The sequence below is a fragment of the Chionomys nivalis genome, chromosome 14, assembly GCF_950005125.1.
Source record: "Chionomys nivalis chromosome 14, mChiNiv1.1, whole genome shotgun sequence".
NCBI classification, from domain to species: domain Eukaryota; kingdom Metazoa; phylum Chordata; class Mammalia; order Rodentia; family Cricetidae; genus Chionomys; species Chionomys nivalis.
Window position 1 is genome coordinate 23860670 of NC_080099.1, and position 13923 is coordinate 23874592.

At 39.3% G+C, this 13923-nt stretch overlaps 1 protein-coding gene across 3 annotated transcripts in view; it reads right to left on the minus strand.

Moving 5' to 3' along the window:
- Window positions 1-2599: 2599 nt before the first annotated feature.
- The window catches only part of Csnk1a1 (casein kinase 1 alpha 1), a 34950-nt gene continuing 23626 nt past the window's right edge, over window positions 2600-13923 (minus strand). For 2 of the 3 annotated variants that reach the window (XM_057788242.1, XM_057788244.1), the window contains 3 exons: window positions 13231-13337; window positions 11297-11445; window positions 2600-3461 (listed from right to left, as the gene is read on the minus strand). In XM_057788242.1, the coding sequence (XP_057644225.1) occupies window positions 3454-3461; window positions 11297-11445; window positions 13231-13337 (264 nt within the window). In that variant the 3' untranslated portion in view covers window positions 2600-3453. The remainder of the gene's footprint in view (window positions 3462-11296; window positions 11446-13230; window positions 13338-13923) is intronic. The other variant, XM_057788243.1, reaches the window with a different exon arrangement.

A 13923-nucleotide genomic window follows, 5' to 3' on the forward strand; every position in this document is an offset into this window, starting at 1 on the left:
AAAGCTACAGGAAAAACCCCCATGCTCTCTAACAATGTGCACACAAATGCTACAACCAACCATATTAGCTCAAAACTTGCACCAAAGCATCCCCCAACACCCATGTGAAAAGCAGGTGTCAATATTGGGAAAGTTGAGACCCTGCCTGCACCAGAAAAAAAAAAAGTAGACAAGTTCATATCTACAGTGTGCAGGGGAGGATTGCTGAGCCTAAGAGGTCAAAACCAGCCCAAAGAAACCAAAATCAAAGAAAGGGATTAAGAATCTGAAAAGCAGCCAGGTGGTAGTGGTAGACGCTTTTAGTCCCAACACTTGGGAGGCAGAAGCAAGCAGATCTCAAGAGTTTGAGGCCGGCCTGGTCTACAGAGTGAGAGAACAAGTTCCAGGACAGGTTCCTAAGCTACAGAGAGACCTGTCTTGGAAAAAAAAAAAAAAAAGAAAAAAGAAATCGAGCCCTGGACACCCACACTACACAAATGCAATGAAACTGCACATCTGGATCATATTTCTGATATTTGCCACGTCACACACCCTCACATCTTGGTCATCACCATACAGATTTGTCACAGAAAGACCAAAAAACAAAACCACAAAGACTAGTTGGAAGAGGGGTCACTTTCTGCACACCTATATTGGATGTTGCAAATCTTCATGTGAACTAAAGATGCTTTGATGGCCCCCTTTGCAATCCTCATGGCTCATTCTAGTTACAATAAACCATTCTTTATTGTCCCAACAATTTTCAGGAAAAACAGCCTGCCAGCTTAGACTCCACCGTCTTTGTGGTTCATAACTCAGAACAATCCGTGCCCTGTCACAGTACACTGAGTATTTACAACAGACTCAGAGCAGAGATCACAGCAAAGGCAGACTATGTCACTTATGCGTTCCAAGAGCATATGCACAACCACATGGGAGACAACCAGCCTCCCCTTCATATATATTCTTTTTTTATTTTCTTATTATACCTTCCCCAAACAGAGACATTCAACAGTAGTTAGAATGGCCATCTCCCAACATTTAAAAAAGCTGCATCACCCAGTGGGTGAACAAAGGAAAGAGTGGCAACCTAGAGTTCAGCCGAGTCAGCCACTGTGGAGCCTTTAGTGGTGAGGTCTTCCAACGTCAAAGTGATGTGTCTTCAACATATACCATCATTTTAGTGGAAAAACAATTAATTTTGGTGAAATGAGATTCACTTCCAGACAGGATTAGTAACAGCATTCACTGAGCTTCTGCTCTTCTTGGTGAACTGTGAGGAAAATGAAAGGTAGCTAGAAGATCAGTGGGATTCCAGCTCCAGCTGCAGACGGACAAAACACCAGGAACAAAAACATTTCTGCTCTGATTCACAAAACTGACAGCAGTTTCCAACCTGCAACTTAGTTACAGACCAATGACACACCTTTTCAAATGGCAAAAATACAAAAAAGTGTTACAAAAATATTTCAGAAAAAGTGCATAGTCTAAGTGCATAGTAAATAAAAGCACTGAAAAATATCTTGCTAGAGAGGGAGTTCAGCCTGGAAATTTATAACCAAAGCTGAACAGTTTTATCTTACACAAACTATACTCAAAAATAGCTTTATGAGACTGATTTCTGGCTAAAAGTATCAAAGGGTTTATTAGTCAAGAAACACCTTAACTGACAAGCATGGTTAGAAAAGAAACAGAAGCTGCCACCCACCAGTCCCAACTCACTAAGCCTTCTTTAGCTTTATGGTACGAATACATCTCTTCATAACAGAATGTGGCAATCATGGAATTAGTTATTGCTGTTCAAATAAAAACCACAACAAATCAATCCCAACAATCTTCTCAAACACGTGTCAATTTACAATTCAGAGTATTTTACACAATAGGCTCCTGGCAGCATTTTCAGACAAATGAACTTTTAATTTATCCTGACATGCTGTAATGAATAAATTACACCATTTGAAAAATTATGGTCAGTAAGCTTCCCCTTCATTTGGATCAAAGGGAAAAAGGAAAGCGGCCAAAAGAGACCATGAGGAAGTGTGCACAGGTACCTACAGAAGCAGGGCTAGAGGGTCACGATCACTAACTTCACACTGTGTGATACTCTTAGAGCCATTTCACAAGGATTTTTAAGAAAAATATCTTGTAATATAGTTATTAAACCCTTTAACACTTCCACTCATATTCAAAATCAGTCCATCTGCTTGCTAGTCAGTGGCCACAGGAGCCAATGCCAAAGTTATGGCAGCTGCAGTACTGGGAATTGTGTCTGTGAGTCATTGGGAAAAATAATGGAAAGGATGCTCTTCTCTTTAAGACAAAAAAATCTTTCGCAGCAGAGGAATATAACAATGACTTGCAGTAATTTATCAAAAAAATCAGGGAAAGCTGGGCATGGTGGCTCATGTTTTTAGTCCCAGGACTCTAGGGAGGCAGAGAGAAGATCTGAGAGTTTAGGGCCAGCCTGGTCTATACAGTGACTTCCAGGATAGCCAGAGCCACAAAATGAGACTCTGTCTCAAAACATAATTGAGATATACTCAAAACAAAAAATTGAGATATACTTCATGTTGAGTCAGCAAGGCATTTTGTTTAAAAAAATTTCACTTCCTTACAGAAACAGTTTTTAGTTTTTAATGAACTTGTAAACAAAAAGCTCCCATTTCAAAATAAAAACAAAATCCCAGATCATATAGATGTTTACAGTGATTACATTTATCTAAGCAACACACATACATGTTCGGTTGTAAGACAGTAACTAAATTTGTGACAAATATGCTTTTATAATAGCAAGAACATTATAGAGTTAATGCAGAGTCCTAAGGATAATCTAGTAGTCGCTATGTTTTTTTCTTAAGTCTTCACTTTAGATGCTGTTATTTCTAGCACAGGTAAGCAGGCAGAGTCTTTCAAATGCTCAAACACTGGAATCTTTGGTTGCTACCATATCAGCTGGCTTGCAAACAAGAAGCCAGCCTTTTAAAGAATGTTTTAAGTTAACAACTTGCAAACCCCAGGGATGGAAAGCCCTAAGAACACACAATTGTGAACATTCACAACCATCACAACTGTGGCTGAAGACTGTTCATGCCGTTCTTCTGAAAAGAGATCTCAAAAGCAGTATAGTTCAAAATAAAAGGTTTTAAACAAAAAATTGGCATATGCACAATTTCTCCACCAATTCGTGTGCCAACCATTTAGTTAACTTTTCCACTTGAAAAAAAAATGCAATAGAAAACCGGACACCATGTTTCACTACCTCAGTTAATATTCACAATTACAGCGGCTACAGCTCAGGGTCAGCACCAGCAATGCTGCCCAGGGCCAGTTTATACTGAAATTAAGTTCTTTACACCAAGTAAATGGTTGTCCACAACCACTGGCTAGTGTACATATGAACTAAAAGTCTAGTTTGGGGAGAAACAAATGCTGCTCCAATCATCTGCTCTGCTGCTTCTCTTCCTCAATTCATGCCTAGAAACCTATTAAAAAAACAGAAAAAGGTTGTTACAAGTTTTAAATTTTTACAAACTCCCCAAATTAGAGAACTAAGACAATAATCACATTTTAGTGGCTGTTCTTAACGTGAAAATCATCAAGCCTGACCTTTCAAAATAGAGTACACAACTTTCTAATTAAAGGCATTTCCCGCTGATTTGAATGACCCAGGAAGAAGTCTATAGTCAGTTACAGCCTCAGCATCCAACTCTCAGCTATACTGAATGGCTAGCTATCCAAGAGGATGCCCACTTCTTTTGGACCCAGAACACAAGTTATTTCAAAAACTCAACTGAAATGAGAAACCGGTAACATTACTGCAACAACTAGAGGATGGTTCTAACTAGATCAGAAGCCAACTTTTGTGTACACCATTTCTGGCAGAATTTTCACAACAGTAACAGTTATTCCACTTTTTAAAGCACAACTTTGTTATACCTCTAAGAAATATGTAATCTGCATAAAAAAACTTTACACTGATCTTCATACTTAACTTCCACTGTTGCATTAAAAAAAAAAAGTGTCGCTGGGCACACGCCTTTAATCCTAGCACTCGGGAAGGCAGACCTCGGCAGATCTGTGAGTTCGAGGCCAGTCTGGTCTACTGGTCTACAAGAGCTAGTTCCAGGACAGGCTCCAAAGCTAGAGAAACCCTGTCTCAAAAAACCAAACCAACCAACCAAAAAAAAAACAAACAAACAAACAAACAAAAACACCAAAAACAACACCAAAAAACCCCACTCTACTCACTGACTTGTGAACTAGAAATAAGCAATGCAATGCTTTGGCATTGTTTACTCCCTATCCTATCCTGTTGTATAGTTCCTTCTCCCATAAGCCAGAGCTTCTGCATTAAGGATGCTGGTTCTTTATGGCTAGAGACAGAATAAACATGCCCCCCACCTATTGATACCCTTAATAACCTGGATATCAAATAAGCAAGAGCCATTTTGTCTATTCCCTTCTAAACTCCCAGATGACTGAATTACATTTCTGACCACTTAACTTCAACAAAAATCAAAACCAAGCCTACCACATCACAGAAAAACCATGCTTTGGCCAGTAATGTATTTCTTCCCCAGCCCCGCCCCCCCAACACTGGTGGGACTTCCTTTGGGTTTGGTGAGATTTAGAATCTAACCCTACTACTTACTCCTTATTACAGATGTTTTTAAGACTAAAACTGGAAAGTCAGTATCAAACATTTATAATCATCTTTTTAATAAGCATTCCTTCACCAGTTAACTAGGAACTTTTCATTTGGGAGGAAAACCAGACATCCTCAGGTATTTGGTAAATACAATTAAGCTTTGAAGCAATGGTGTGCTTTACTCCTCCTTCCCAATGTCAACCAGGAGCAGCTATGTAACAAACCCAATTCCATCATCCTAAGAGCATAGAAGACAAACACTAAGATTATGAAATAGCACTGGCAAACTTGAAACCAAAAAATCTGTTGTGCACACGCACTCTTGTGTGTGTATATATACTCGAGTGTAGGCATACTTGTATTCAGGCTAGAGGTTGAAATCAGGTGGTATCTTTCCCGATGGTTCATCACCTTGAATATACCGATGCAGGGCCTTTTGCTCAACCTGGAGCTCACAATCGGGCAGCTTTCTTTGGGGACACTATCTCTTACTTCCACGTGTTGGGATTCCAAGTGGACAACCATATCTACCCAACTTAAGAGTTTTGGAGGATCTGAAGGCTGGTCCTCATATTCTGTGCTAAGTGCTTTATCTATTGGACCACCTCCCCAGGCACAGTAAGGCCTACTTTAAAAGGCTATTAACCAAACCCTAATTCCATCTGTAAACTGACCAGACCGCAATCTAATTCCAATTTTATGGAGTAGTAAGTTAAAAGTTATTTGAAATCTAGATAGAAACTATGGACTAGCTAAATAGAAAGGACCTTTACCCCCATCAGTATTTGGCTTTAACTATGAAAGTTATTCATAAATTGTAAAAATAAACATGATTTTCCTGGCTACAAAAACTAGGGTTCCTCTCCTTTATAATAATTTGCTGTAATCATGTGATTATATTTTAGTATTTCGTTACACTCAGTACCCCTCCACACGATCAGGTCTGAAGTGGAAAACCAGCCACTAACGAACTATAAGCCAAATACAAAACAACTTAGTTTTTAATAACAGGGAAATTCTAGGTCAAAAGTCTTTCTTTGTGGAACAGTTAGTTCAGTCTCTGGTTACAACTGTTTAGGGCTTGGTTGAAGATTAGCCTAACAATATTCCTGGTAGAATAAAGTAGTCAAATCCAGTTTTAGTTCTTCAGCTAGATAGGTCAATGGTAGGATGTTCTTTCTACCCAAGTGACATCCCTCAAATGAGCGTTCTTGGATGGTAATCAAGAAGGAAAAACACAACAGCAGGCCTCCAACTTTCAGTCTTCAACCGCCACTAAGCACAGTCTCTTCCACTGTGTTTTAGTTTTTGTTTTAAAAATCTTGCAGCCTGGGTAGCACTTCTGGTTCCAGAGTAAATCTTCACTGTGACATCAGTTAAAATGAGGAATGAACCTCTTCTTTTCCTAAAAGAGGGAAAGTGAGGACTATTACCAAAGTTGCAGGGTTAGTGTGACGATCCAGGAATTAAGCTACTCTTTAAACAGGAAAAAAATGCTTATTTTATATAACAATCATACTTTACCCCCTCAAAAAGTAATCTACAAGAAATGTCTCTTTATTAAGAAATTCACTGCAAACATGTCTAATTTTTTTAAAAAAAAAAAATAGCCAGAATCCATTTTAAACAGGTATGGCTATGTTTTGAGACAGTTCCTCCTGTCTCTACATATCTCTGTATTAATGAGATTATAATTAAGGTCTACCATCCAGTTAAAGGATGTTCATGCAGTAATAAGGTTTATATATTTGTGATAGGTGTTTGAAATTTAGACTCCTTCCACAGTATAATAAGAATGAAACCATTTATTTTCAACTCAATAATCAACATACAATGTCATTTGTTGTATTAATGAACTTTTTCTACAATATTCTCCTATGGTCTTCTGGTTATACAAGATTAAGCTAGGTGAATTTTGAATTAAGCTGCCAGTATGTATGAAAGTAACAAATTCTGCTCTACAAAATGAACACTGTGAAAGATGAAAGTATTTTTGATTGCACACTGGCAATTTATGTGTGACAGGTTCAATTCCTCCTTAAATTGGACCAACAGACTAAAAACAATCGGAATGACTGTCTTCTCTACTCAGACTCATTTTCTAATAGTTTCCATAGTCGCTAAGCTGAACATACCTGTTACAAAGGAATCTGTCCCAACTGGCAGATGGTGGGCATTACACAGCGCTCTCCCAGGCCTTCTGACAGACATCACAGAACCTGAGCTGAGAGTTAACAGGCCCAGGGAGCCTTGAAGGTCTCTTGCACTTTCTTCATTTCTTTTGTCGCTCTCTTCAGTTTTACTGTCCACAATGAAAAAAGCTGACGAAAATCCCAGGTTTCAGCAAAGATTCAGTTCCCAGGTCTTCTTTGGACTGAGTGTATTCAGGGTAAGTCAGTTTCTCCAGGCATCGCTAGGTCTTCCCTTTCCTGTTTTGGGTTAAGTTGCTGAATTATCAGCTGTGTTCCTGGCAGCAGTTGGTGAAGTCAGAAAAGGTTAAACTACACATGGTAAAGCCCTTTAGGCTTCTGGGGATCACTGACAGAGGTAGGTTAGTGTGAGGGAAAACACTTAAGTCTTAGAAGGTCAAGGCCACTCTCAAACTTGTTCTACTGCATCAGCTACCTGTGGGTTATCAGAACTAACTGAATTATTTACATGTTCATAAAATATTTCTTTGTCTCTTCTAGGTCATAAACAAGTACCTTTCTGACAATCATCAACAGTAGAAGGACACTTATTAAATGGATTGTCATATGTTCAGAGGGAGAAATTTTTCATCTTTTCTTTGTTACACAAACAGAAGCAAAAAATTCAATCTTAGGGGTACTTCAGCACTGTAAGAAAAAGTCTAAGAGACATTAGGGGAAATCCTTTCTCTTGGTCTTGATTGGCTTTGGAATGCAGTAACTGAAAGGCCTAATGCAAAGTTATCAGAGCAGAAAATCTACCTATAAGAAGCATACACTAGCTAAATGAGCATATATATATATATATTTTGAGACAGGGTTTCTCTGTAGCTTTGGAGTCTGTCCTGGAACTAGCTCTTGTAGACCAGGCTGGCCTCAAACTCAAAGAGATCCACTCTGCCTCCAAAGTGCTGGGATTAAAGGTGTGCGCCCAGCATGATCAAGATTTTTAAGAACACTTAAACACTCTAAGTGGCTAGGAATTTCTGTAATATCTATGAAAAAAAAATACGCTTAAAAAAATAACTGCCGAGTAGTCAAAAAAACAGAAACCCTCACAAAACCTTAAAGAATTATAAAAAATAATGTCAACATTTAGAAGATCTTTCCAGAAGAGAACCTTTAGAGGCCTGATTGCTAAAGATTTATGAACTGAATTCATTGATATATACAAGCATCTGAGATTATCATCAAAAGGGGGGAGGAGGCTAATATGTATGTCCTAAGGGCTATCTTTTACTCTTTTTATTTTGGTCTTTGAGAGTCTCACTATATAGCCCGAGCGATCCTCAACCAGATCCATCCTTCTACTCCCAAGTCTCGGATTAAAGGTTATGAGTCACCACCTGCTATAATTTTGTTTCATTTTGTATTTTTCAAGACAGAGTTTCTCTGTGACAGTTCTAGCTGTCCTAGAACTCACTGAGCGCCGCCTGCCTTTGCCTCCTAAGTGCTGGGATTACAGGTAGTACCACCACTGCCTGGCTACTTTCTATAATTTTTGAGCTGAGAAATAATATGATGTTACCATTATTGGAAGTTCCATGAAATCAAAAGCTAAAGTAGCAGAAACTAAGTACTGTTTTATACATCCTATTTTGGAATCACCTATATAATGTGAGTGGCAGAGGGTCTAAGACTAATTTTCTCATGCTTATTTCATACCACTCTTAGGGTAGGTGCATTTTTCTTAGCTTTCTGTACGAACACTAATTTCACAAATGTTAAGGAGTCGAAAGTCCACCTCTTTTACTGTATATTCTGGATAGTGGCACAGCTTGTTGTGCATCTCTGTGTGGGTCGTGGTCAGGAGTCAAGTCTGGTGGTGGTTCCTCTGATGTCTTTTATTTTTTGGAGTTGGGGTCTTCCACTAGGTCAGAGCTTATTGATTAGGCTTTATAGGGTCAGCCAGAAAGTCCCAAGGTTTTGCCTGTCTCCACCCTGCTAGCCGGGGCTGGGCGTACAAGCAAACCTCATAACAGCTTGCTAGTTTTGTTGCTGAGACAGGGTCTCCGGTCTCACCATTTTGAGGTTGGCCTTAAACTCACAGAAATCTGCTTGCTCTATGCCAAGTGCTGGGATTTAGGGTGTGTGCCAAACACTTCCCAGTCCTTGCTGGCTTTTAAAATGGAGGTTCTAGAGAACTGAACTCAGGTCCACATTCATACAAAGCAAGCACTTTCCAACTTAGCTAACTTTCTAGCCCCCAGACTGACGTATTTTAGTGGCAAGCAGTATTTTGCTCAAGGTAAAAAATAAAGAAAACAAACCCCCAAAAAACAACAAAAACTCTCTTGGTAACCCATTCCCCCCCTCTTTGAGAAGGAACACTGGCCATTAACTCAAGCAATCCTCACCTCAACCTCCCAGTAGCTAAGACTATAAGCATTCATGTCACTGAACCTCGTCTTAGAAATGTACCTTTTGAAAGCAGTCATTAAGGTATTTACTGAAAATTTCATATTTCAGAACACTGTAGGATCATGTACATGTAATAATTTGCACGACCACTGTGTCTATTGATGTTGTAACTGTTTTATGATTTTAAGTTACTTTTATGAAAAAGTTACGATACAGAAGGCAGCTTAAACTTAAGTTTAATCACTTTTCTTTTCCAAGGAAACATACTAACTCAGTGGATCCAACTTCTCGTCTTTAATACCTGGATAAAGCAGGACAAAAATTCTGCTTTTATATTGAGTAAGAAACACATAGGAAATTAGAACAATGAAACTAGGTCAAAATGAAAATACTTCTTTCTGAAGGCTGCTGAATGCCTGAAGAAAAATGTTCTAGGCCAGATGAGATTTCAATTTCAGTTCTAGAAGCTACAATTTGTGATGGATCCTATTATCCCAGCCAGCTTTCGGCAAAAAAAAAAAAGGCTTCATTTCATGAAAAAGGCAAACATAGACATTGCTTAGTGTCTTAGTTAAGAGACTCTCCACTTCTCACAAATACGTGTCACCTACTTCAACGGAAGATTACTTACACAGTATTAAGAGACAAAGGAGGTATCCAAGTCCCAACTAAAGTACAGAGGCTAAACACCCTGAGCAACCGCTTAACTCAGGCCTCATCATCGAAACCCCTCCCCCACCAAATCTTCAATCCCTCCCAAATACAGAAACACAGAAAGGAAGCCCCTCAACTTTACTGAGCTGCTGGGACAAGGATGGACATCAGTTCATTCCATTTCTTCAAATGTTCCTCAGATACTAGAAGCTGTTCTTAACAAAGTCAGGGTCTTATGTAGCCCTGGATGCCCTGAAATTCACTCTGTAGACCAGGCAGGCCTCGAACTCATGAGATCCGCCTGCCTTTGCCTCCCAAATGCTTGAATTAAAGCATTTGCAACCACACCCAGCCTAAAATCTATTTTCAAGTTTAAAAAAATTATTTAAATGCAACACTAAAAATACAGAATATTACTAATATTAACAAATACTAATATTTGAAAACCACATTCAGACTAGAGCAGTCTTTCAGAAATAAAGTAACTAGAAACCAAAAACCAAAGCTTACCTGCCCACCATGTGCACAAAGCAGGCAGGCATCAATAGGTAAGCCCCAGAAGGGGAGACAACATGGAAGCAGGAGTTGAACTCTAAGGCACCAGGAATAGGGAGTGAGGGTGTGCTCTTGACAGTTCTACTCCTTAGAAGCACTGAAAGTGCCAGAAAGAGACAGACTAGCAGTTTAATGGCCATTTGCCTCTGTTATCTTCAATTGACAAGGTCTAACTGCAGGCTTCAATTTCACACTGAATGAACCCTAGTACCTAAAGTTCCTTCGCATTTCAACAAAGCACTCCCCTTTAAAGGATCATCATGAAATTAAGATCTGCCATAGTTCATTAGCAGAGAGAGAATTTCTGATTTAGGAAGATATGCTGAGCTTTGCAGTTAACAAGGTGCTCTGCAATTGAGAAGATAGACATGCTGAAGGCAATGCCAAGACTCACCTCTTAAAATTAGATCATGTTCACATTTTCCCATTAAATGCTAAAGCATTAGCATGCAAACAATGTATAAATATCTTAACACTGTTAGTCTGAAAGTAAGTCAAAATACCATGGCTAACCAGATTCTGTATTAAAAATCAACAAGTGTTAGGTCTAGGATTTTGGATTGATTGGCAATACCATATTCCCAACACCAAATGTTTATTTTGGAAAAGGGTTAATGAATGAGTAAAAAAGATGCAGTTGTTAAAAATGACCCAAAATCCCAAGAGAAATGATATAAATACACACATATATGTATATACAAATACATATACATATATATGAACAAGGACATTTGGGTTTAAAGTTAGTAGTCAAATTTTCCAAGGACGTCTTTTTTTTTTTTTTAAATACAAGCCAAATTTTATGTGTTTTAAAACCACCTCCTTGATCTAACACTGTTAGAAATGAATGAATTACCCAATTTGTATTTAATTTTTTCCCTGTAACGTCACTTGGTTCTTGGCTACTAACCTTTCATGTTACTCTTGGTTTTGTCAGTTTGCTTGCCTGTGGGGGTTTGGGCCTGCTGACCCTGCCCACTGGAAGAGGCTGCCTGCTGTGCTGCTTTCTGTTTTAACATCGTCCAATCAAATGTATAGTCGTATTGGTGGTTCAGGGTCCTGAAAAATAAAATGCCACGTTAACCTTTTAATACCGTCCAGCTAAATAGCCTACTCACTTCTCAAGACAGTTGAGGGCATTTCTTTTCCTATTATGTAGCTCCAGTTGGCCTAGAACTCTCCAAGCTCAGATCTGTTTGCCTATTTCCAGAAGGCTGAGATTAAGGGAAAGCATCACTGGGTCCAGCTCCAAGGAGCCTCTTTAGAGTATTTTGTCATAAGCATGGTAACCTCTAAGATTTTTCTTCCTGTAAATAACTTTAAGTAATTATTTACTTCTCACATGTCACAACTGAAAGGAAAACGTTAGCCACTCTGGTCTGGTGAATTATATTAAAACTGCCTTTTAAATTTTCAGTGACACAAGCCTTTAACCCCAGTGTTCAGTAAGACAGGTATCTACTGAGTTCAAGGTCAGCCTGGTCTACATAGTGAGACCCTGCCCTAAAAAACAAACAAAATCAAAACAGAAACTTCCATAGGGGCATATTAGAAATAGAAAAACAAAACAACTAACAATAACAAAAAAAAAAAACCCAAAATAAGCAACTACAGTGAGTCAAGCTGTCAATTACCTAGAAAGATTCATTTAGCACCTCCTTGGGGAGCATGCACACAACTGGCAGCTCTATGAGGGAGATGGTGTATCTCAGGACATCATTTCTGGAACTAATGATAACCCTGAACTCCCAATCCTACCTCTATCTTCTAAGTGCTGGAGTCTCTGTAGCCCTCTGGCAGATTCCATATTTTAATGCCCTTTTCTTTTTCTTGGGAGAAGGAACACATAATTTCAAGACAAGGTTTCTCTGTGTAGCCCTGGCTGGCCTGGAACTCTGCCTAAGAGCTGGGATTAAACACATGTACCACCATTCCTGGCTTTTAACACTTTATTTGGTACTGAATAGGTTTGTGTACGATTGAAATTACTGTTTAACAATTTTTAAATAACCATTTACTTCTAAAATTATTTTGAGATTAATGTAATTACATAACTTCTCCCTTCCCTTCCTCTCTCCAAAAAAGTCTATATAACCCTCTTTCAAATAAACAAATAATAAATAAATAAAAAAATGATAAACCAGACAGGCCACGCCTTTAATCCCAGCACTTGGGAGGCAGAGACAGATGGATCTCTGTGAGTTAGAGGCCAGCCTGGTTTAGAGTGAGTTCCAAGACAGGCACCAAAGATAAACCCTGTTTTGAAGAAAAAAGAAACCATAACCATTTTTCATGAACTGCTGTTACTCTCTCTCTCTCTATCTCTCTCTCTCATCCATGAGTACAACCTGCTCAGTATGTGTAACGTTATGTATGTTTTCAGGGCTGACTACTTGGTATCGCATAACCACCTGGTGTATTCTTCCCTGGGGAAGACAATTTCTCCTGCTCCCAGCAATCCTTACTTAATTTAAGCTGTCATGTTGGTGGAGATTTTATGGGTGCAGCTTCTGATGTTCCGAGGTTATACAATCTCATAGCCTGTGACCACTGAGCCTTAGATTAGGGATTTGTTCTTCTGTATATGCAGCCACTAGGATGGGGCAAAAATTATTCCTAATTATATATATGTAAAACACACACTGAGGGTGGGAGGAGGGGCAATTGTACAAGAGCAAATACCCACGAAGGCCAGAGGTTATGTGATCCTGTGAAGCTACAGGTAGGTGGTTACGAGCTGCCCAATGTGAGTGGTGGGAACCAAATCTGAGTTGCCTACAAGATCAGTATGCTCTCCGTAAGCCATCTTTCAGCCTCTGCAGCCACTGGGGATTAACAACTGACCTGAAAAGGATGCGGAATAGCTGCCTCAGATACATGTAATCCGGAGCTTCCTCAAAGCGCAGCCCACGACAGTAATTTAAGTACATGGCAAATTCTGCAGGAAACCCCTATTGAGTCAACATTTAAAAAAGTGAAAAACAAAAACACCAAGTTAGGAAAATCAAAGAAAAATACATGTCCTGGCTAGTTTCTTTTAACTTGAGAAAATGCCCCCAGCAGACTGAATCATTTTCTTGATTTAACGATTGCTGTAGGAGGGCCCTTTCTCACTGGGGAGTAAGCCAGCAGCAGTCCTCCACTGGCTACTTTAGCTCCTTAGTCCAGGTTCCAGACTTCTGCTGACTTCCCTCAGAGATGAGTACAGCCTGAGAGTTCTAAAATGAAACAAAAGCCTTCTCCCCAAGCTGCTTTTGGTCACAGTGTTTGTTACGTAACAGCAATAGAAACCCTATGACAATTGTGAAAGAAACCACCTTTTTCTTTCTTTCTTTCTTTTTTTTTTTTGGATTTTTCGAGATCTTTTGGATTCTCCGTAGTTTTTGGTTCCTCTCCTGGAACTAGCTCTTGTAGACCAGGCTGGCCTCGAACTCAGAGATCCGCCTGCCTCGGCCTCCTGAGTGCTGGGATTAAAGGCGTGCGCCACCACCGCCCAGCTTGGCAACTTAACTTGTACCTCCTCTAAGAGCAGCAAAT